Genomic DNA, 20,432 nt, shown 5'->3' with positions numbered 1-20,432 from the left:
CCTGCGGCCCGGCTGGTCGGGGCACTGACCCCCACACCGAAAGGGGTGGCTTAGATCCCCCAGTCTCGGGAAATACACACTCGGCTGGGGGTGCACACGGGAGGTGACCAGTCAATGCTTCTCTCCACACCGATGGTTCTCTCTCTCGGTCCTCCTTCCTCTCTAACAGCAACACACACACCCCCGGGTGAGGGTCACGAGGAACCTTTCTGCCGGGCACTACTGGGAAACAAGTAACGTGGGAAGGGGCAGAGGCGCCCTGGACGGTGTGTCTCGGCTGGTGGGAGCATCGTCCCAGAAGCAGAAAGCAGGTCTGATTCCTGGTCAGGTGCGTGTGGGAGGAGGGGGGCGGCTGCTCGGTGCTTCTCCCCCCCCCCTCCCTGGAATCGATAAACGTGGAGGGTTAAAAGGTGGAGCAGGGGCAGAAGGTGGAGCAGGGGCAGGAGCCGGCCTGCCTCGGGCAAACCGGACATCTGGTAGGTTCGGCCCATCCTGACCACTCACCCTGGACAGTCAGAGGCTCCTGGACACACACACCCGATCGTTCCGTCGCACTAGCTTAAATGAACAAGGCGCCGGCAGCGTCACTGTCGCTGCCACACCGCCACGCCAACAGGCGACCCCTCCCCAGCCCCAGGCCCCTGCAGTGTAAAGATATCCATTTCCAAACAGATTTTGTGCAACTTATTTATTCACAAGCAATGTCATTTACGGAATTAAAGAGTATTTACTTCATCTCACTGTCTTCAAGGATCTAAGATGGTGATACTCACAGTAACAGCACAGTTACCACTAAAAGTAACCTGCTTCTCTTTTCTAAAGTTTCCCCAGAGTAAGAACACAAACTCAGGCGCACAAAGATACAACCGCAAAAATACAGTTCGGAAACACTCAAGTATGGTCGAAAGAGTTCTCGCCACTTACCTAGCAAACTCTGCCAGCTGCTTGGGGTCTGAGAGGTCAATGCCGGGGATCCCTCCCGGAGGAAGCTTCTTCCCCGTCATGTACTCTGAGTAATCGGGGGGTGAGTTCTCGCCGATGATCTGTTCTTCGACCACCGTCTCATGGTCAATGTCTTTTTTTTCATCTGCGGCACACCAAAAGATGACCATAGCTGAGTAAAATGTCTATGTGGGTAAATACACACACTTTAAAAACTGTGAAAAGTGTTTTCAATTAGCAGCTTCTTAAGTGGGTGACTTATAGCCACACCTCAATTTCACAAGCACCCAGCCTTCCTCCTCGGTTCTCAAAACCCTGTTTCTGCCCAAGGGCACCGGAATTTTTGGTGCCCAGCCCGCCGGGTCTCTCCCAGTGCGCCTTCCCTGCCTCCAGCCTCTTGGCCCGGCTGGTCTCCGGCGTCCTGCTTCTGCCCCTACCACCTCTCCGGGTCCCGCTCTGTGTCCCCCACACGCATTTCCTGTTGACCACCCACCCTGCCCCCCTGATGACTCAAGCCTCACCCACCGACTTCACCTTGGACTCCTGCCCACCCCTCCCGCCGCCTCACTGCTCACTCCCCTCCTCTCTCTCCGGCCCAGCTACACTGGCCTTTCAGCCGCACGGCCACAGCCCTAACCAACCTCGTGCCGCTGGCGCTGGTGACTTGTAACGACAGCTGTGTGAATGGCACCCCTCGGCCTCTCCCACCAGACCGCCGGCACCACACCGCGAGGAGGGGTTCTGGTCAGTGCTGACCCCACGGTCGCCAGAGCCCTGTTCAAAGCCGTGCACAGAGGGCCCCCAAGGAGCAGGCATTTGAAGAGCGCAGCACAGCTCTTCCAGTCCAGACGGCAGCACAGGGAACGCGGCTGCCCTCTTTGCACACCGCATCAGAATCACAACTCAGACGGAGAACCACCACCGCTCAGAACCGTCAGAAACCGAGCTGAGGAGAAGCCTGACAACTCCGGGATTCAAGAAGCCACACCCATCCAGCACGCCCACCCAGGCTGGTAGGAGGCGCTGAGGCGCAGAACGGGCTGGCCCCTCACCTGCGGGCGGAGGACAAAACCTCAGAAGGGCATCTCGGCAGCGAGCAGTCCCAGCCCCACAGCAGGCCCCCAGCCCCGGGTCCCAGTGCCATGAAGATCAAGTCCCCACAACTTCTGACTGCAAAAACCAGTGGGGACTGAGTCAGTGGAAGAACCTGCTGGAGCTCCAAGCAGTTCCCCTTAAAGAACCCACACGCGGACTCACCTACTCAGACTGACTCCCTCCGAGCTCCAGCACTAGGGTGGCAGCTTGAAAGGCGCCAGCGGCGTACTGGGAGGAACTGAAGTGTCTGGCATCAGGGTGAGAGCCGGGGGACAGCTTTCTCCCAGACAGAAAGACAGACAGAGACCACCGTCCCTTTTCTGAACCCTCCCCCCACAGAGCCACAGAGCCTGCAGTCTGAGACTCCATCAACCTGGCTAACAAGGTCTGCCCCTCCCTGGGGATCCCCAGGCCCCAGGCCCACCCAGGTACAGGCCCACCCAAGCTACTAACCACAACTTTTGCATATGAATGGCTGGTCTTGGCTCAAGCTTCACAGCCTCCCAAACCCTATCACACGAGCAACAGCCACCTACATCCACAGCTAGGCTTTCCTGGGCATCTCTGAGCCCAGCCCCAGTAGCAGCCATCTCCGATGGCTTACAGCTCAGGCAGGGTGGCCCTGGGCAGAACGTGGGGGAAGGGGGGGGAGCTGACCTTGGCCTGCACCACGTGGGAATCCCTAGAGCCTGTGCACTCAGTGGACGGCTACAGACCGTGCGGAAGCACCACCGCCCTGCGGCCCCTGCACAGCTGATCCTCCAGGGAGGGCGGAGCGTGGTGCTCAGAGGCCACAGCCGGTCCTTGCAGCTGACGGGCCTGAGTAATCCCTCCCACTGACCTGCCCACAGCAACCAAGGCTCAAGTGCAGGAGGAGCCTGTACCTAGCCCACAGGAAGGACACACCTTGAGCACCCAGCTTGGGTGGCAGGAGAGGCTGTGCCGCTGGACCCCACAGAAGCCCTGCTACGTCAGGCCGCACCCCCAAGACACGGAAGCAAACACAGAGCCCTGGCTGGCGTGGCTCGGTGAGCGGATCACCAGCCTCCAAACAGTGGGGGTGGGGTCGCCAGTTCGGTTCCCAGCCGGGGGCATGCAGAGGCAATTGATCGAAATTTCTCTCACACACGGATGTTTCCTTCCTTCTCCCTCCCATCCCTCCTCTCTAAAAAGGTATTTTAAAAAAGAAAGAAAAAGAAAGGCTGCCAAGATGAGGAGATGAAACATGGCCCCAATGAGAGAACAGATCAAAACTCCAGGAAAAGAACTAAACAATATGGAGATAAGCAATCTATCTGGTGCAGAACTCAAAACACTGGTTAAAAGGATGCTCCAGGAACTTAGTGAGGACCCTGACAGTGTGAAAAAGACCCAGTCAGACACGAAGGATACATTAATTAGAACAACTTACAGGGAAACAAAGATAGAGTGCATGAAGCCGAGAATCAAATCAGTAATTTGGAACATAAAGAAGAAAAGAACAACGAATTAGAACAAGAAGAAAGAAGAATCCAAAAAGATGAGAATAGTCTAAGCCATGGGTGGCAAACTCAAGGCCCGAGGGCCAAATCCAGCCCTCCACCTTGTTTACCCGGTGGCAGCACCGAACTCCTTGCCCCTAGTTAAGGAGGAATTCCATCTATACAGTCCTAAAAGTATGCTCCGCCTTTGAAGGGCAACCTCGAGGCTGATGTAGCCCCCAGTGAAAATGAGCGTGACACGCCTGTTGTAGGCAGTCTCTGGGATAACTACACTATATCCAACATTCACATGACAGGGGTGCCAGAAGGAGAAGAGAAAGAGCAAGAAACTGGAAATCTATTTGAAAAAATAACGAAAGAAAACTTCCCTAATTTGGTGAAGGAAATAGACATGCAAGTCCAGGAAGCACAGAGAGTCCCAAACAAGATGGATGCAAAGAGGCCCACTCCAAGACACATCATAACTAAAACACCAAAGGTTAACGATAAAGAATCTTAAAAGCAGCAACAGAAAAAAAAAAGTTGGTTACCTACAGGGGAGTCCCTGTAAGACTGTCAGCTGATTTCTAAAAGTAACTTTGCAGGCTAGAAGGGACTGGCAAGAAGGAGTCAAAGTGAAAAAAAGCAGGGACCTACAGCCAAGACTGCTCTGCCCATCAAAGCTGTCATTTAGAATGGAAGGCCAGATAAAAAACTTCCCAGTCAAGAAAAAGGTAAAGGAATTCATCATCACCAAGCCATTATTATACAAAATGTTAAAGGGGCTTATTTAATAAAAAGATAAAAACTATGAATAATAAAATGGCAATAAATACATATTTATCAATAATTGAATCTAAAAAAAAAACTAAGCAAACAAGAAGAGACAGAATCCTGGATACAGAGAGCATTTGAGAGAGAGTGTGGTGCTGCGTGGGGGGAGGCAAAGGGGGGACAACTGGGGTAACTAATAGCATAATCAATAAAATGTAATAAAAAAGAGTGTAAGTCGTCTGTAACTCTTACCTTTTACCACCCTCTCGACGTCAGTGACCCTCATCTCAGGCCACTGACAAGGAACACTGACCCCATAATCAATGTCCTGTGGCACAAACACCAAACCCCACCGCTCGTTTTAAAAGGTCTCTATCTTTGTCCCGCTGCGTCACCTCAGTCCTCATCATTATCTCCAGTCTAAAACGACTGCTGGGAGTGGAAGTGCTTGGCGGATCCCCACAGCTGTGCTCCGCTCTAGTGACGCTGTAAAGCATCGGTCCCCAGCCTCTTGATGCCAGGGACTGGTTTCACGGAAGTCAACTTTTTCATGGACTGGGGTCAGGGGATGGCTTTATTAAAGCCTGCCACCAGATGCAGCTTAACTGTCACTTGCCACCCCCTGACAGGGTCTTCATGTAAGTCTGCAAGCAACTGGGTTACTACGGTCTCCGCGGTCCGACCTCTCTGCCGACGATGATCTGCCTTTGCAGCTGCCCCCACCCCAGCACTGGCATCGCCGCCGCAGCCCCGCCTGGGACCGCCAGGCCTCAGATTCCCCCGAGGAACACACGGCCCAGCACTCCCCGGAGAACCTACCGCAGCAGCTGACCTGACAGGAGGCGGAGCTCGGGGGAAAGGGACTGACGGGGAGCTGCAGACACACACGAAGCTCTGCCCACTCGCCCGCTGCTCACCCCCTGCTGTGCGGCCCAGCTCCTAACAGGCCAGGGGGGCCTGTGGCTGGGGGTTGGGGACCCCAGCTACAAAGGGTAAGTGGATACAGAAGATAGAGCCGATCCACTTTCAGCTGTGGCACCCAGCCTCAACAGCGGCATGCTTCAGCCGGGCACTCAGGCCTGTGCTGTCTGGTTCCATTCTAACCCACCTAAGTCTCTCCTGCGTGTCTCCTGTGCACGTGCCCTCCCCACTCCAACCAGCCACTTTTCCCACCAATTAATTCACAAATGCCTGGCAAGAGAGGTTCCATAAGCACAAGTCTCCCCCTGGGCTCTCTCTAATTCTCTCACGGCTTGTTGAGACTATCACTCTAGCCTCAGATTCTTACCTTTTCTTTCAGCTCCTAGACTACTCGTTGCTAGTGACACTGCCCACCTCTAAATCACGCCGGCGTGCATGTCTGCCTGCCTAGCCTCTTAAACTGGACAAAAGGGCCCAGAGGCCAGAACCAGCCTCTACAACCCTGGTGCCCAAAGCAGAGCACGCACACTTCAAAAATTCAGCTCTGACTGAGATGTCCCGTCTCTCCCTCAAACTGTTTCACGAACAGCAGGAACATTAGAACTTTCAGAAGTGTGAGCTGGCTTGTTCAACTCTTACCCTGCACTGCCTCCCACCCACGTTAAAACCCAGAACCAAAACCACACCACGCCAAGTCCTGCGACTGATGTCGCCAACGAAACAACTGCACAGAGCTGCCCTGGAGAGCGCGGCCCAGTGGATTAAGGATCAGCCTTCGAACCAAGGTCACTGGTTCGACTCCCAGTCAGGGCACATAGCTGGGTTGGGGGCCAGGTCCCCAGTTGGGGCCATGCGAGAGACAACCAATCAATGTTTCTATTCCTCTCTTTCTGCCTCCCTTCCCGTTTCTAAAAATAAATAAAATCTTTAAAAAAAAAAAAACTGCCCAAAGCTGTAGAGCACCCACTTTGTGACATCAGAGGGTACGTGCAAGACACAGGTTCGTTCAATTCAAGTTCAATCCCTCTCAGCAACGAAAAGCACAGAATACAGCCTTCAACTTTATTTTTTAAATAATGTTTTTAAAGACCTTATTTATTCTACTTTTAGAGGGGAAGGGAGAGTGAAAGAGAGGAAGAGAGACATCAATGCGTGGTTGCCTCTCACACATCCCCCACTCAGGACCTGGCCCGAAACCCAGGCGCGTGCCCCGACTTGGAATCGAACTAGCAACCCTTTGGTTTACAGGCCTGTGCTTAATCTGCTGAGCCATACCAGCCAGAGCAGCCTTTTCAAACTTTAAATGCCTCTCTTCTCCCACCACTCTCCACTCAGGAACCCTCGCAGGTCACTCCAAGGAACCCCAGGACACAAGGGCAGCTGACATCCGTTGAATGTTTGCAGAGAGGCGCTCCTCTGATTGCCGCACGCGTCACCCTGCGAAACGGGACATGAGCAGCCGCGTTTCACAGAGGAGGAAGCTGAGGCACAGAGCAGTTAGGCGGCCTGCTCAGGGTCGACTAGTCGGGGGCAGGTGTGAACTCACGAAGTCTAACTCTGAGACCCACGTGCTTAACTGTCAGGCTCACTGCCGCTTGTTTGGAACTAGAAGGAACTAGATACTATCTCCCAGGTTACCCGTTCACAGACAACTACCCACCCGTGGACGAACGGCCCTGAGAAAACCACGGCTGGCTGTAGCACTGAGAACGCTGGGGGACTGTCACTGATCGTAAGTCACGAGGCTGCGGCTCCGCACTGGGACCAGACTCTTTCCTCCTCTCAGGGCTCTGGCACCCCTCGCCCCCGATCTCTCCCACGCAGCACAAGCACTGCTGGGCATCAACTCTCGGGCGGCACAGAAGCACACCGGTGGGCAGGGAAGCCGTTTCCCTCCACTCGCCCTCACCGGTGTTGCCGTTTCTGCCAGAAGAGCGACACCAAGCCCGAGGAGCACCGCCGCGCCAGGCACGCCCCCGATGGACGCTTGTGGGCCAGAAAGAGGCTAACCTCCAGGCACGGAGGAACCACAAGCCAAACCATTCCTTGTGTCAGTTCGACGCGCGAGTCAGGGAGGGCCTCCTGTGCTCCTGGCACTGTTCGAGGCACCAAGGACAGCTGGAAGCAAAGCCTCTGCTTCAGTTCTCAAGGTCAAGGTGCTGGCCTATTCCACTCCTGGTGAAGGCCCTCTTCCCGCTTGGCAGATAGATGCCCACTCGCTGTGCCATTCACAGAAGCCGTCACTTCTTAAGGGGGCACGAGCCCCACTCAGCACAGGTCTACCCTCCTGACTCAAGTACCCTGACAAGGCCCCCCCCCACACTGGGGGTCAAGGGCTTCCGTGTACGGCTTTTGGGGTGACACAGAAGTCAGATGAGGAAATACCTAAGGCTCAGTTCCCAGTTTCAAAATCGAGGATGGAGCACCCGGGGGGACAGTCACTATGATTAAAAACCGGAATATAAGTCACAAAGGAAACAGGCCCGGAGTGGAGGCCGGCCAGCTTTTACACTCCCCGAGCACAGCCAGGCGGCCAAACGCGGCCTGCTCACCGCCCCATTTTCCCTGTTTCTTCTTCACCCCCCGCCACTTAATTTTGGTAAAAGACAGTAACATGATATTTATCATAAAAAAAAAAGATTTTAGCTATTTACTTATTATCTGAGAGAGGAGAAGGGAGGGAGAAAGAGAGGGAGAAAAACATCAATGTGTGGTTGCCGCTCGCACACCATGTGCCCTGACTGGGCATCGAACCAGCAACCCTTTGGTTCAGAGGCAGGCACACAATCACTAAGCCACACCAGCCAGGGCTAACAGTGATCATTTTGACCTTCTGTAAACGTGTAATTCAGTGGCATTAAGAATATTCACGGCCCTGGCTGGTGTAGCTCAGTGGATTGAGCGTGGGCTGGGAACCAAAGTGCCCCAGGTTCGATTCCCAGCCAGGGCACATGCCTGGGTTGCAGGCCATAACCCCCAGCAACTGCACATTGATGTCTCTCTCCCTCCCCCCCCCCCTTAAAAATAAATAAATAAAATCTTAAAAAAAAGAAGATTTATTAAAAAAAAAAAAAAAAAAGAATATTCACGGCATGGTGTAACTAGCATCACTATCCACACCCAAAGCTTCATCACCCCAGCAGAGACTTGGTTCCCCTTAAAAATAACTCCTCCTTCTCCAGCCTCAGGTAAGCTCTGTTCCACTTTTTGCTCCCATTAACTTGCCTGCTGCAGGCGCCTTCTGTACGTGGAATCATACAGTATTCGGCCATTTGTGCCTGGCTTATCTCACCAAGAGTAACGCTTTCAAGATCTACCCATGCAGCAGCACATACAAAACCTGCGTTCTTTTTCACGCCTACTTAGTATTCCCGTGTGGGCACACCACCGTTTGTGTACCGACCCGTCTACCGACGGGCACTTGGGTTGTTTCCGTCTTTCAGCTGTGAATGCTGCTGCTACAAATGACGGCGTGCAAATATTCCAGTATTTTTACAAGTAAAGTTTTATTGGAACAGAGCCATGCCCATCTGTTCACATACCACCTGTGGCTGCTTCCCAGCCACTGAGACGCAATGCGTCCACGGACTGTGGACTTTCAAAACATACAGTGTCACTATCAAGTCCTTTTACAGAAAGTCTGCTGACCTTTGGTCTATGTGATATTTCACTTAGCGAAAAATGGGATTAAACTACAGTGGAAAGTCTTCTATTTGAAACAAGGAACAGTTTCTGACAGCACAATAACACACAGTGGGGTTTACTGCCAAAAAGGACATCCTGCCGGCAAGTCTGTAAGGCAGGCTCGACTCCAACTTCACTGTGGAGGGGAACAAACACGGCTGGAACAGGAGTCAGGCGCCGGGAGGCGAAACGGGTGCCTGAGTGCCTTGCTTCCATTTCTTGGAGGGCAGTGTTGTCACGGGCTGATCCAGAAGACGACAGGGGAAGGGACACTACAGGAGCGGGTCTGGGGTTGCGCTGAGGCATCTGTGTGACACCCAGGAGACAGATCTCAAGGAGGTGCTTGGAGATTACAAGTGTGGGGGACAAAACGAATCTCGGTTGGAGAAACATATGGAAATCATCGGCATAAAGACTCCCTTTAGAGGCACCAAAACACAGAGGATTATCTACTGGAAAACATACAAAGGGGAGAGAACTCAGAACCCAGACCTGGGGACCCCAGTACTGAGAGAACGAGGAGCGCTGTGCAAAGCGGCCGGGGAGGCGCGTGCGTCTGCGGGGAGGAAACTAGCTTGTCCGGCGGGGCGGCCCCTCGGCGGCACGGCCCCTCGGCGGCACACCGAGTCAAGGGGTCCACGGCGAAGGCAGTCTCCCCTGAGCACAGGCTGCGGGTGCGCGGTCTGCACAGGATTTTCAAACCGCATGACACAATTAAAAGTCCGCCTGCACTTGATGATCGCTGTACCATTTCTAAACAATGTCGGTGATACATATACATATGTATTCTTGCCTAAAAAAAAATCTTTTGTCGGTCTAAGTTCTAAATAATTGTTGTGGTTACCGAACATTTCCATAATATACATACACTTCGCATTATCACGTGCGTTTTACTTATTGCTCAATAAACAGTGTATACCTGGAAGTTAATTTGGGACTCCTTAAAAATAAGGGTACAAAAATTGTAAAGAGGGTCATTAGCTATTCAACAAAATGCAAGGAAATAAACAATTTACATAGAGAAAAACTATCACATTTTGAAGGAGACTGCCAGAAAAATGAGGCGATGCTGGGTTCTCCGGCCAGAAGAAATCAAAGGCAATGTTGGTCTCCTTTCACCAAAAACCGGACATATGTTGAAGCAACAGATCAAATGATGTCAGTGTTTGTTATTATTTGGCAGTTTTTACTGAGTTTTTTGCAAAAGAAATTCTTAAGCCTCCGCCAAGCGGACATTTACAATGCTCTACACGCCTGGCGCCAGCCCAGTGCCTCTCTGCCTCTGGCCTGGCCCCCCGCCTCATCCGTGCTGGGCACGGACCTCCCAACACGGCCCCCGCACCTGCTCCTGCAGAGGCACCTCCTGCAAGAGGGGCTGCGCCCGCCGAGCCCAGGGCTGGTCTGCGAAGCAGCACGGGACAGGCGCAGCCGCTGTGCGTGACGAAGGGGAGCCTGCTCCCTGGTGTAAACAGCAGCGAGCGCAAAGCTGCATTTTTTCTTCGTCCACCCTGACCTGTCTGCCCTGTTCTTTTCTGTGCAATACGTGATAGATAAAAGTTGCTGACTTTACACTCCAAGAGAAACTTTTATTATATTTACAGACCATATGAACATGTATAATTTCCCTTTTGTTCAAGAAGTATAGTAATGAAAGTTATTAATTTTTTAGTTTTATTTTTCACATTTTACTGTTATAAAATGCATGCAAATAAAGACTTTCACTGTCCTCATTGGCCATTATATTCCTTCCATTTCTAGGAATAGATCTGCTGTATAGACGGGGGGAAAGGTGTTAACTGACCCATCCTCAATATCAAAATGTTATGTGTGCCACTGCGTTGCACCGTCTGGCAATGGGGTGACACCAACACATGTCTAGACCAAGCATGGTAATGAAGCAAGGTGTCTAAATCTACTTTAAAAAATGTTGTACACAGTTGACCCTTAAAATGAAAGGTGGAAAAGCAAAAGCTAGCCATCCATATATGCCATCCATATATGGGGCACGCATTTTGAATTATTTCACAAGGATAATCAATTTATTCACATTTAAAATACATTCTCTATTTTTCTGCATATGAAACTATTCAAAAGGTAAAAAAAAAAGTATATAGTAAGTCCATATCTCAGCTATTCTATTTCCTTGTATGTTACCAAAACTACAATCACCGTAAGTCTAGTTTGAGAGGCAAAGCAGAGAGGCTGAAACAACTCGGTCAAAAGGTGTGACTGAGGAATTAGGTGGAAAGGCTGGCAGCCCCTACAGGCGCAGAGAAGACGTGAAGAAGTGGAATCTCACCTGCCCGGTGCTCCAACCAAACTGGTTTTCCCTAGTGATCCGATGTCTGATAAAAAGGCACCTGAGAAATACAACTTCCCCTTCCTGCCCACCTCTCATCCCCTTGTCTAAGCCCAGTCTCACTCAAAAGGCCAGACTGTCCCTTCAAGGGACCTCCCCCTCCCGTCCCTGAACCTCGCTCGGCTTCCTCGGTTAGCGAGCGAGGAGAACGGCGCCTCCCTCACGAGGCTGAGACAAGATAACGCAGGAACGCCAACCACTGCGTCTGGAACAGAGGAGCGTGCAAACTCCCGTAGTCCCCGTTCCCCGCCCCTCTGGGTTTAAGGAGCACAGCAGATCCTTTGCTTAATGGTTTCTAAAGAATGCCGAACTTGTTTAAAAACTACAGTAAGCAAGTAGAGAACACAGAAAATTATGGATCATCTTCAGGTGGTTCCACCTGAAGTCTTTGGCCGCTCTAAGGTGCTCGAGAACTGTGACACTAGACCGGTCGGGACCAGTGCATTACTGCCAGTCAGGGTCCGCTTCTCGCATAGAGCAGTTTATTTTAGGACTCGGTCCTCAGAAAAGCTTGATTTTCCTTACAAGTCTTTCCCATCTTAGAGTCAGTTCATGGAGGGAGTTATGGTTTCCCTTTTCACCTCAATTTCTAGGGAGTTCCTCAGGGTCGAGACCCTAATGCTTTTTTTTCCCCTGTCATTCTGACTTCCTATTTTTACCAATTTGCATATTTACTTACCTATTTAGTTAGTTACGGGTTGGCTAGATTTTGTTTCTCCACACCTCCCACTTTAGGCCGGCAACTTCAGTCTAACCATTAAGGCCTTACTTCCTCACCACTGCCACCCCCCAACTTTCGCCGAAACGGGGAGAGCCAAATATGTGAGATTCACTGCTAAGCAACAGACAGAGTGAGACTCGGGCGGTTTCGACGTCTCCCCACTGCCAGAGAACTTAAACAGGGGACCGTCACTTACCGAGTACCTGTTTTATGCCACCAACTACCACATTCCCCAATTCCAACAACATCTTTAAGGTATCAACCCCATGTTTTCTGGTTGAAGAAATCAATCCTCAGAAATGCCAAGTAATATACCCAAGGAAGCGCAGTGGGTGGCAGATCCAGAGTGGGAATCTCGTCCAGGCCTTTTCTGAGGGCACGCCGCCCCCTACCCCCGCCCTCCGCACGGCTTTCCCACCCCTGTAGTAACAGACAAGCATGGCATTTTGGTCTACAGGCCACAACTCCGTCCTAGGCACAACTCCGGTGCACTCAGTTAACGACCGAGCCTCTTCCATGTGCCTGTGCCATCCTACAGCTGCAGGGCGACAGCCCAGGGCTCACACCCCAGGGGAAGCAGACAGACAAGCAGCAAGTTAAGAGAAGAAAGGGCAAGACGCTCTCAGACAGCACTGCGAGGAAAGCAAGAGCGAGGAGACGGGGTGGTGGAGTGGAGTGTGCGCACGCGCTGGTCTGGATGGGGAGAGAAGGCCTCCACAGCCACGGAGACTGGGAAATCAGGGTGGCTGGACTAAGCCCGCGAGCACCAGGTCACAGCACCGGAAGCAGAGGTAGGAGCGAGTGGAAGGGAAGGAGCGGAAGTGGGAGCAGGGGAGGAGCGGGGAAGGAGAGAAGGGCCGAAGCAGGTGCGGCTTCCCAGCTCCCACCAGGAGTTTGGGTTTTACTGGATGCAATGGGAAGTGCCGCGTGGGTGCATTAAAACACGCAAGACAAAGTTTAGCATTTTAGTCATTTTTAAACCTACAGCTCTCAGGGACATTAAGCATTTTCACATTGTTGTTTGAGGGGTTTTTAGGCCAAAAACTGAAGTCATCTGATTTCCAAGTCTTAGAAAATTCAGAATATACATTATGTATTTGTGTGACATCCAGAGGTCTGTATTCAGTTCCTGTTAAGAATCTATAAAAACGCACTCAATATAGAAGCCACATATATTTATACAAGGAAAAAAAAGCCCATCACAACCATTTACACTGTTTTAATGTTTAATCATATCTGAAACCACTGTGCAAGACAAAAGTAATTGAGTGATTAAGAATTTTAGCCCTGGCTCAAATGGGTTGAGCGCCAGCCTGCGAACCAAAGGATCATGGGTTCCATTCCCAGTCCAGGCACGTGTCTGAGCTGCAGGCCAGGTCCCCAGTGGGGGGCTCATGAGAGGCAGCCACACACTGATATTTGTCTCCCTCTCTTTCTCCCTCCCTTCCCCTGTCTCTAACAGTAAGTACATAAATAAAATTTTTAAAAGAATTTTACTGAAGAGAGTTCCTAATATTCACCAGGTCGTGTAAAAATTAAAGAGGTTTGCTTTAAGAAATGGAATGTGTCACTTCCTATTGCCACGGAGGCACGTGGAGAGGAGAGTTCCTTTGCTACGAAGGAACTGGAAACGCTTTTACAGACCCCCTGTTCCAAACAAGTCCCTTCACAAACATCCCGAGGTCAGATGTTAAGACATGCCAAACTGAGACGCTCTGGTCAGTGCCCTCTAAAGGGGAACTCTGACGATGTTACTAATGTGATTACCAGAAACCACGGGGCTCGCTGTTATTGATAATTAACCACAGAGTTAAACAGAACAGGACCTACCGACACCAGACACTCTGCACTCGGAAACGGCTCCTTTCCTGCACCGTCATTAAAGCCCACCATACGTGGGAGGTGCGGATTTATACGACAGAGTCAGCTAACTTCCAGGACCTCCCACATCTTCCTAGTAGTTTGCTAAGAGTAGTGAAATGCGTGTCATTTTCAACATCCAAGTCGTGTTTAAGACACCAAGTTTTAAAAACACAGAATTTGAGAGTCTACCCCCTAATAGTTAGAATACAACTCACCAGTAAATACCCAGATCCTACTAAAATCGTGACAAGTGCTCACTTCCGCCCCTGGCTGGCACGGCTCCAGAGGCTGGAGTGCTGCACAACCAGCGGTCACCCCCGGGGGTTTCTCTCGGTCTCCTATACTCAACAGGCGTGTCCTCTGGTGTGGATTTAAAGAACGACCTTACTAAGCAGACTTCAGAAACAAAACAAATAGAAAGGCCTCCTGTAAATATCCACCCAGGAGCCTGGCATACTTTCAAAATATTATTTTATTTATTCTCTTCCAAAAGCCGAAAATGCTAGGAGCCAACCTTTTCGTGACAGGGGTTTTTCTTTCCCCGCTCGGGAAGCCGACTGCTGACGGTGGGCCGGGAAAGAGGAGGTTAACCACCGGGGCTGGAGAGACGCTACCTGCACGCGAGGCCTGCAGAAGGACTAGGGCCAGGGCCAGGAATCGGGCTCCAGGACAGCGGCCGCCCCACGGAGGGCCGACCTGACTGCTTTGGCGAGGGCTTCTCCGGCTGGGCTCTGTGGGGATTCCTGTCCACAGGCACTCCTGCTTAGCAACAAACAGCGCGGTAAAGGAGGAGGACATGGAGATCCATGCAGAATGGCACACGGTCACAACTAGTGATTTTTGGCATACCCGAACTTTCTGAATACATGAAACTGAAAAAATTGAAGGCTTTCTGACTTTCTTTCAATTTACTGATTCTAGTATCAAAGGCTTTTTGGTCTTAAGATGTTTTACTCAATCTACATACACTTGGTCTAACAGAAGATAATTAAAATATCAACAGCCTTGAGCGAAGGCCCCAATTTCCAACTACGCGAAACATCAAGATTTTAAAGCCTTCTTAGGTTTCTCTCAAACCTAAATGTTTTAAATATTCAGTCTTTATCATTGGTTTCCCTACTCCACCTCACGATTTAGTTAAGTGATTTAGTTTATAATAAACTGTAAAATAGTATGTCACTCCTATATAGTGTTGTGCCCTGAATCTGGCAATATTGGAATATTCACTAGCTAATGCCAGGGACAAAAACCGAACGTGGGCCTTGAAGCAGTAAAGTAAGAATACTACCCTGGCTGGTGTGGTTCTGTGGATCGAGTGCTGGCCTGCAAACCCAAGGGCCGCCAGTTCGATTCCCGGTGGGGGCACATGCCCATGTTGCGGCAAGCACACTTTGGTGTTTCTCTCCCCCTCTTTCTCCCTCCCTTCCCCTCTCTCTAAAAATAAACAAAATCTTTAAAGATACATATTGAAAATAGAGTTGAACTGTGACTAAATACTGAAATGTGTTCAGCCTTACCCAGGCCTTAACCGTCTCATCCGAAAAGCAAGAAGGTGCTGCTGTGCTGGCCACACGCAGAAAGGAGTGCACTCTGCAACAGGAGGGAACCCTGAAAACCAACTAAGCCAGACACACACACTGTACAGCTCCATTCGAATGAAATGTCCAGAGCAGGCACACCCAGAGAAGCAGAAAGCAGACTGCTGGCTGGCGGGGACGGGCGAGAAGGAAACGGGGAGTAACGGGCATGGCATTTCTCTCCGGGGTGGGGAAACGTTCTGGAATCAGACAGTGGTGACAGTTGCGCAACTTGGCAAATATATTAGAAACCACTAAACTGTGCACGTGTGAGTTGTATCAATTAAAAAAAAAAAAGCAGAGCTCTACCCACTCTACAGAACTACATCCCTTTGTTGCTGCTGCTCTCGGAAGACGCCAGCCGCAGGTATCACTGCTAACTGGGGGAGATCAAAGGGAGAGGACACACACACAACGACGACGACAACCACCACCACGACCCACAAAATCCCAATATTTGGTTTCCGCAAACATACTGGGCTCCCGCTCAACTGTTTGTTTATTTCTTAAAGAGTTTACTTATTTATTTTTGAGAGAGGGGAATGGAGGGAGAGGGAAAGAATCATCAATGTGTGGTTGCCTCTCACACACCCCCTACTGGGGACCTAGCCTGCAACCCAGGCATGTGCCCTGACTGGGATTTGAACCACAACCCTTTTGTTCACAGCCCCCTGCTCAATCCACTGAGCTACACCAGCCAGGGCTCAACTTCCTATTTTTTAAACTAAGAGGCACTAGCCCTTGCTGGTTTGGCTCAGTGGATGGAGCATGGGCCTGTGAACCAAAGGATCTCCAGGTCAATTCCTGGTCTGGGCACATGCCTGGGTTGCAGGCCAGGTTCCCTTGTACGGGGTGCTGGAGAGGCAACCAACCACACACTGATGTTTCTGTCCCACTCTTGCTCCCTCCCTTCCCCTCTCTAAAAATAAGATCTTTTTTTTTAAAAAGATTTTATTTATTTATGTTTAGAGAGGGGAGAGAGGGAGAAAGAAAGAGAGAGAGAGAGAAACATCAATGTGCAGTTGCTGGGGGCCATGGCCTGCAACCCAGGCATGTATCCTGACTGGGAATCGAACCTGCGACACTTTGGTTCACAGCCCGCACTCAATCCACTGAGCTATGCCAGCCAGGGCTAAAATAAGTAAGATCTTTAAAATAAAAAATAAGTAAATAATATAAGAGGCACTAATAAGTAACTAGAGCACTGGGAACATTACCCTATATGTAAAGTTACTTTTTAGGACTTCAGATAACTAACTCCGGCTTGGGTACAGCTCACCTCGCAGCTCACGCCAACCCGAGGGAAACCACAGTGCAGCCGACACCCTCATGCCTCGGGTCAAATGAGAGCTCATTGTCTCCACACAGGCGAACTGAGCTTAACAAGTCACCTGCCTGCTTTCTTCACCTGCCACCAATTCTCACTCCAGGTCTGAAGATGAAACCGCAGTGTACCGTATTCAGGATTTGAACTTAGGACATGCATAGTTAATTACAAACTGTTTAGCTTGCTTCTCTTTGGTAATAATTCCAAACCACAAGAAGAAGGAAGGTGGATAGATTACCACAAAACATGTCTCAAGAAATAGGCCATACTATGTTATTACCATCATATATTTCTAACCATCTCTGTGCAGAGTACTCTGCACAACTAGTTCTAAAACAACAAACCCCAAACGGTGCAATCAGTAAGCGGTCACTCGCACAGGGGAAGTATGACTTCCAAGTGCAGACTCCAGCGGCCATCAACTGCCCGCCGTCAGGGCTAGGACTGCCACCCCTGCCCGGCTGGGTGTGTATCACCTGGCCTAGGGGAGCCACACTACAAAATTTTCATGGTACGGAGAGTAGGTTAACAATTTGGTAAGATCAAATGCAGAACATGTGAAATGCCTGGTTTCTACATTATTATAGAATCAACAGGACCTACAATGAGAAAAAGTGAATTTAATTCTACGTGGTTAATGTTACCTCTACCTGATAATTTCGAGTGGTGTCCTACATTCAGCAAACTCATCATAACCAAAACCTCCCCTCTCCTCCCCTCCCTCATTCTTTTCCTATTAGGACAAAAACGAGGCTTTTAGTTTTGACATAATCAGTGGGCAACCAATCTTAGCTACCCAAATGTACAGGAGACATCTTTTGATGATCATTAAGTCTGCAAGTGGACAAGTTCCATTTGAACACGGAGCTCCTGCTAACCTCAAAGGCCTCTGAAAGGCGGAGCAGCGCCTGTCAGCACTTGGGATTGAGGGTTAGGCAGCAGTTCCGACCCCTCGGCTTCGGCCCGAGCCCCAGGTCCACGGAGCACCTGCAGTTATCTTAACTTGGGGCTTCCAATAGATACAACCAGACCAGCTTCTCAGTCCAACCCTTTCACCGTCTATTTCATTTGTCCCTCTGAATTTTAAAAATCCCTTAATACTCCAAGGTCCCGTTTGGAGACTCCATCCAACTTTCAGAATCATGATACAGCGTTAAAGTAATTATGCAGACAGGGCTCTACGATCACAGGTACTAGGTTAACTCGCTACGGCAGGATTAATCTCAATCTATTTACTGTCCCAGCAACTTAACTAAAAAAATTGTGACTAAGATCCGCACGTGAAAAAACCTAGCTTTTTGATAGCTGTATTTCTTATGAAAGACTTACACATGCCTTAGATCTTTTTTCTAGCCTTGACTCAAAGCAGTACTAAGAGTAACAAACAGACATTTTCTAGAATCCTTTTCACGGAGAAAATAAGGAGATGGATTTCTACCCAGCAGAAAACACACGTAAAACCTTAATACATTAGACTTTATTAATTCCTGGTTTAACCAACATATTTGCAGAGAGACAAATAAGCAAACAACTTCCAAAATGTCAAAGGGAAAGGACTATCTACAAACACTCGCGGCCCGTCTCCACGACGCGCCGCGAGGAGCACTGGCAAGGCCTGGCAGCGACGCGGAGCCCGCACGCGCCAGCCCTACGTGCCGCGCAAGTCCCGCCCCGCGAAGGCGAACGCCGCGCGGGCGGGGTCTGGCCTGCGCGGTGCGTGGGAGCAAAGGGCCGGGCGCCCCCGCCCCCTCCGGCAGGCGCCTCCCGGGAGCAGTGGATGGCCCGGGAAAGGGGGCGGGGGCGCCGCGATGGGGAGAGACGCCCCCTAGAGGAAGGCGGGGGGCAAACGGCGGCGGAAGGGTCGGCCGGGCCCCAGCGCGAGGTCCGCACGCCCCACCAACGCCCTCCGCGCACCTCACCCCCGAGCCTCGCGGGGAGCCCGCCGGGAGGGGGCGGCGGACAACGAGCGGACGGGCCGTCCGTTGGCCCGAGCGCGCCCCGCCCCGCCCGCGCCGTGGGACCGCCCCGCCCGGGGAAACTACGCCATTGCGGCCTAGCGGGCGGCGCCGCTCCTCCGCCGCCATCTTTTCGGGCCGCAGCCGCGGCCGCCTGCCACCCCCGCCGCGGCCCGCCCGCCATCTTTTAGGGCCGCCATACTTGCCTTGCGAAGAAGATGGCGGCGCCCATCACACACATAAAACATGGCTTCCCTTCAAAACAAAAACATCCCGGGGGCCGGCGCGGGTCGGCGCGAGCCGAGGCTCACCTGAGGACCACATGGTGACCGAGAACTCGCCCTCCAGGGTCTTGATCTGAACCTGCTTCTGCTCCCACTTCTTGTTGCCCGCGTCCGCGCCGCCCGCCGCCCCGGCCCCGCCGCCGAGGTAGCCCTTCTTGCCGCTTTTCTTGCCGCCGCCCTTCTTGACGCGGCCGCCGCCCGACGACGACGAGCTGCCGCCGCCGCTCTTGCCGGCCGCCGCCACGGTGACCAGCGTCTGCTCGATGTAGTCGTCGTCGCCGCCGGCCGGAGCGGGCACGGGGATGAGGATCTGGTCCTCGAAGCCGTCCTCGGCGCGCAGCCCGTCCGAGTCGTCGCCGCCCACCACCTCCTCGCGCGTCTGCACCAAGATAACCTCCTGGTGGTGGTGCACCTGGGTCGGGTCGTCGGTGACGAGCGGCTGCAGCGCGATCATGGGAGGGTGGTGGTGGTGGTGGTGGTGGTGGTGACCCGTGTGCCCGTGGCCGCCCCCGCCGCCGTGGTCGCCGCCGCCGCCGTCCTCATCGTCGTCCTCCTCCTCCTCCTCCTCGCCCACTACCGTGGTCTCGATGGTCTCCACCGGGATGGTCTCCACTTCGATCTCGTGCAGCTCCACGATTTCGGCCGGCATCTCAGAGCCGTCTGTGGCGATGTAGAGGGTGTCGCCCGAGGCCATGACTGAGGGCTCCGCCGCCACGGCCGCGGCGGCCTCGGCTCCGGGGCTGCGGGCGAGGAGGCGGCCGGCCGTGGGGAAGGAAGGCAGAGGGAGGAAGGCGGCGGGCAGGCGGGGGGAGAGGGGGCGGGGGGAAGGGGCGGGCGCGGCGGCGGCGGCGGCGGGCTTCCCCGCCTCCTCGCCTCGGTGCGCCCCGCGCTCGCTCGGCCGCTGCTAGCCCCGGCGCCCCGCCTCGCCGCGCCTTGGCCTCCCTCTCTAGCCGCGCCTCCTCCCGCCCTCCGGGCCGGCGCTCCGCTTCCCCCTTTCTCCTGCGCCTCCGCCTCCTTCCACACAAATACCAACTCCTCACCCCGAGCCCAGATCTCGCTGCCGCCGCCGCCGCCGCCACACTCCGCTCGGGCTCGGCCTCGCGAGACTTCCGCGCTCGCCCGCCCCGCCCCGCCTCCCTCCCACTCGCCCGCTTGCCCTTTCGCTCCTCCTCCCCTGCCAATCGGTTTGCTGGTTCGCCGCTTAGGCCCCCGCCCACTCCCCGGGCTCCTCCCAGATTGGGGCAGGCGGGACGGCCCCCGCGCGCGCTGGCTGGCCCGCGGCGCGTGACGTCAGCGCGCCGCCGCCGCTAGTCGTGCTACTCCCGCCCTCCGCGGTGCAACAGCATCAAAACCCGTCGCCGCGGGCCGCACACGGGATCGGGGCGTCGCCGCTGCAGCCACCGCCTCCGGAGCTGGTGAGCGCTGCGTGCGGCGCCGTGCACCCCGGGGGAGGACGGGTCGATCGAGCGC

General features: G+C 52.8%; 1 protein-coding gene across 1 annotated transcript in view; it reads right to left on the bottom strand.

Annotated features, from left to right (window-relative positions):
* YY1 (YY1 transcription factor) overlaps nt 1–20,085 on the bottom strand; it is a 30,707-nt gene extending 10,622 nt beyond the window's left edge. Inside the window, exons 1-2 of the mRNA XM_028505916.2 lie at nt 18,990–20,085; nt 925–1,087 (exon numbers count right to left, since the gene is read on the bottom strand). Coding sequence (XP_028361717.1) covers nt 925–1,087; nt 18,990–19,656 — 830 coding nt within the window. The 5' untranslated portion in view covers nt 19,657–20,085. The remainder of the gene's footprint in view (nt 1–924; nt 1,088–18,989) is intronic.
* Between the last annotated feature and the right edge of the window lie 347 nt (nt 20,086–20,432).

This window comes from Phyllostomus discolor, chromosome 1, assembly GCF_004126475.2.
Source record: "Phyllostomus discolor isolate MPI-MPIP mPhyDis1 chromosome 1, mPhyDis1.pri.v3, whole genome shotgun sequence".
Classification (NCBI taxonomy): domain Eukaryota; kingdom Metazoa; phylum Chordata; class Mammalia; order Chiroptera; family Phyllostomidae; genus Phyllostomus; species Phyllostomus discolor.
Note: the sequence above shows the minus strand (reverse complement) of the source record. Positions and strands in the feature narration are given on the sequence as shown.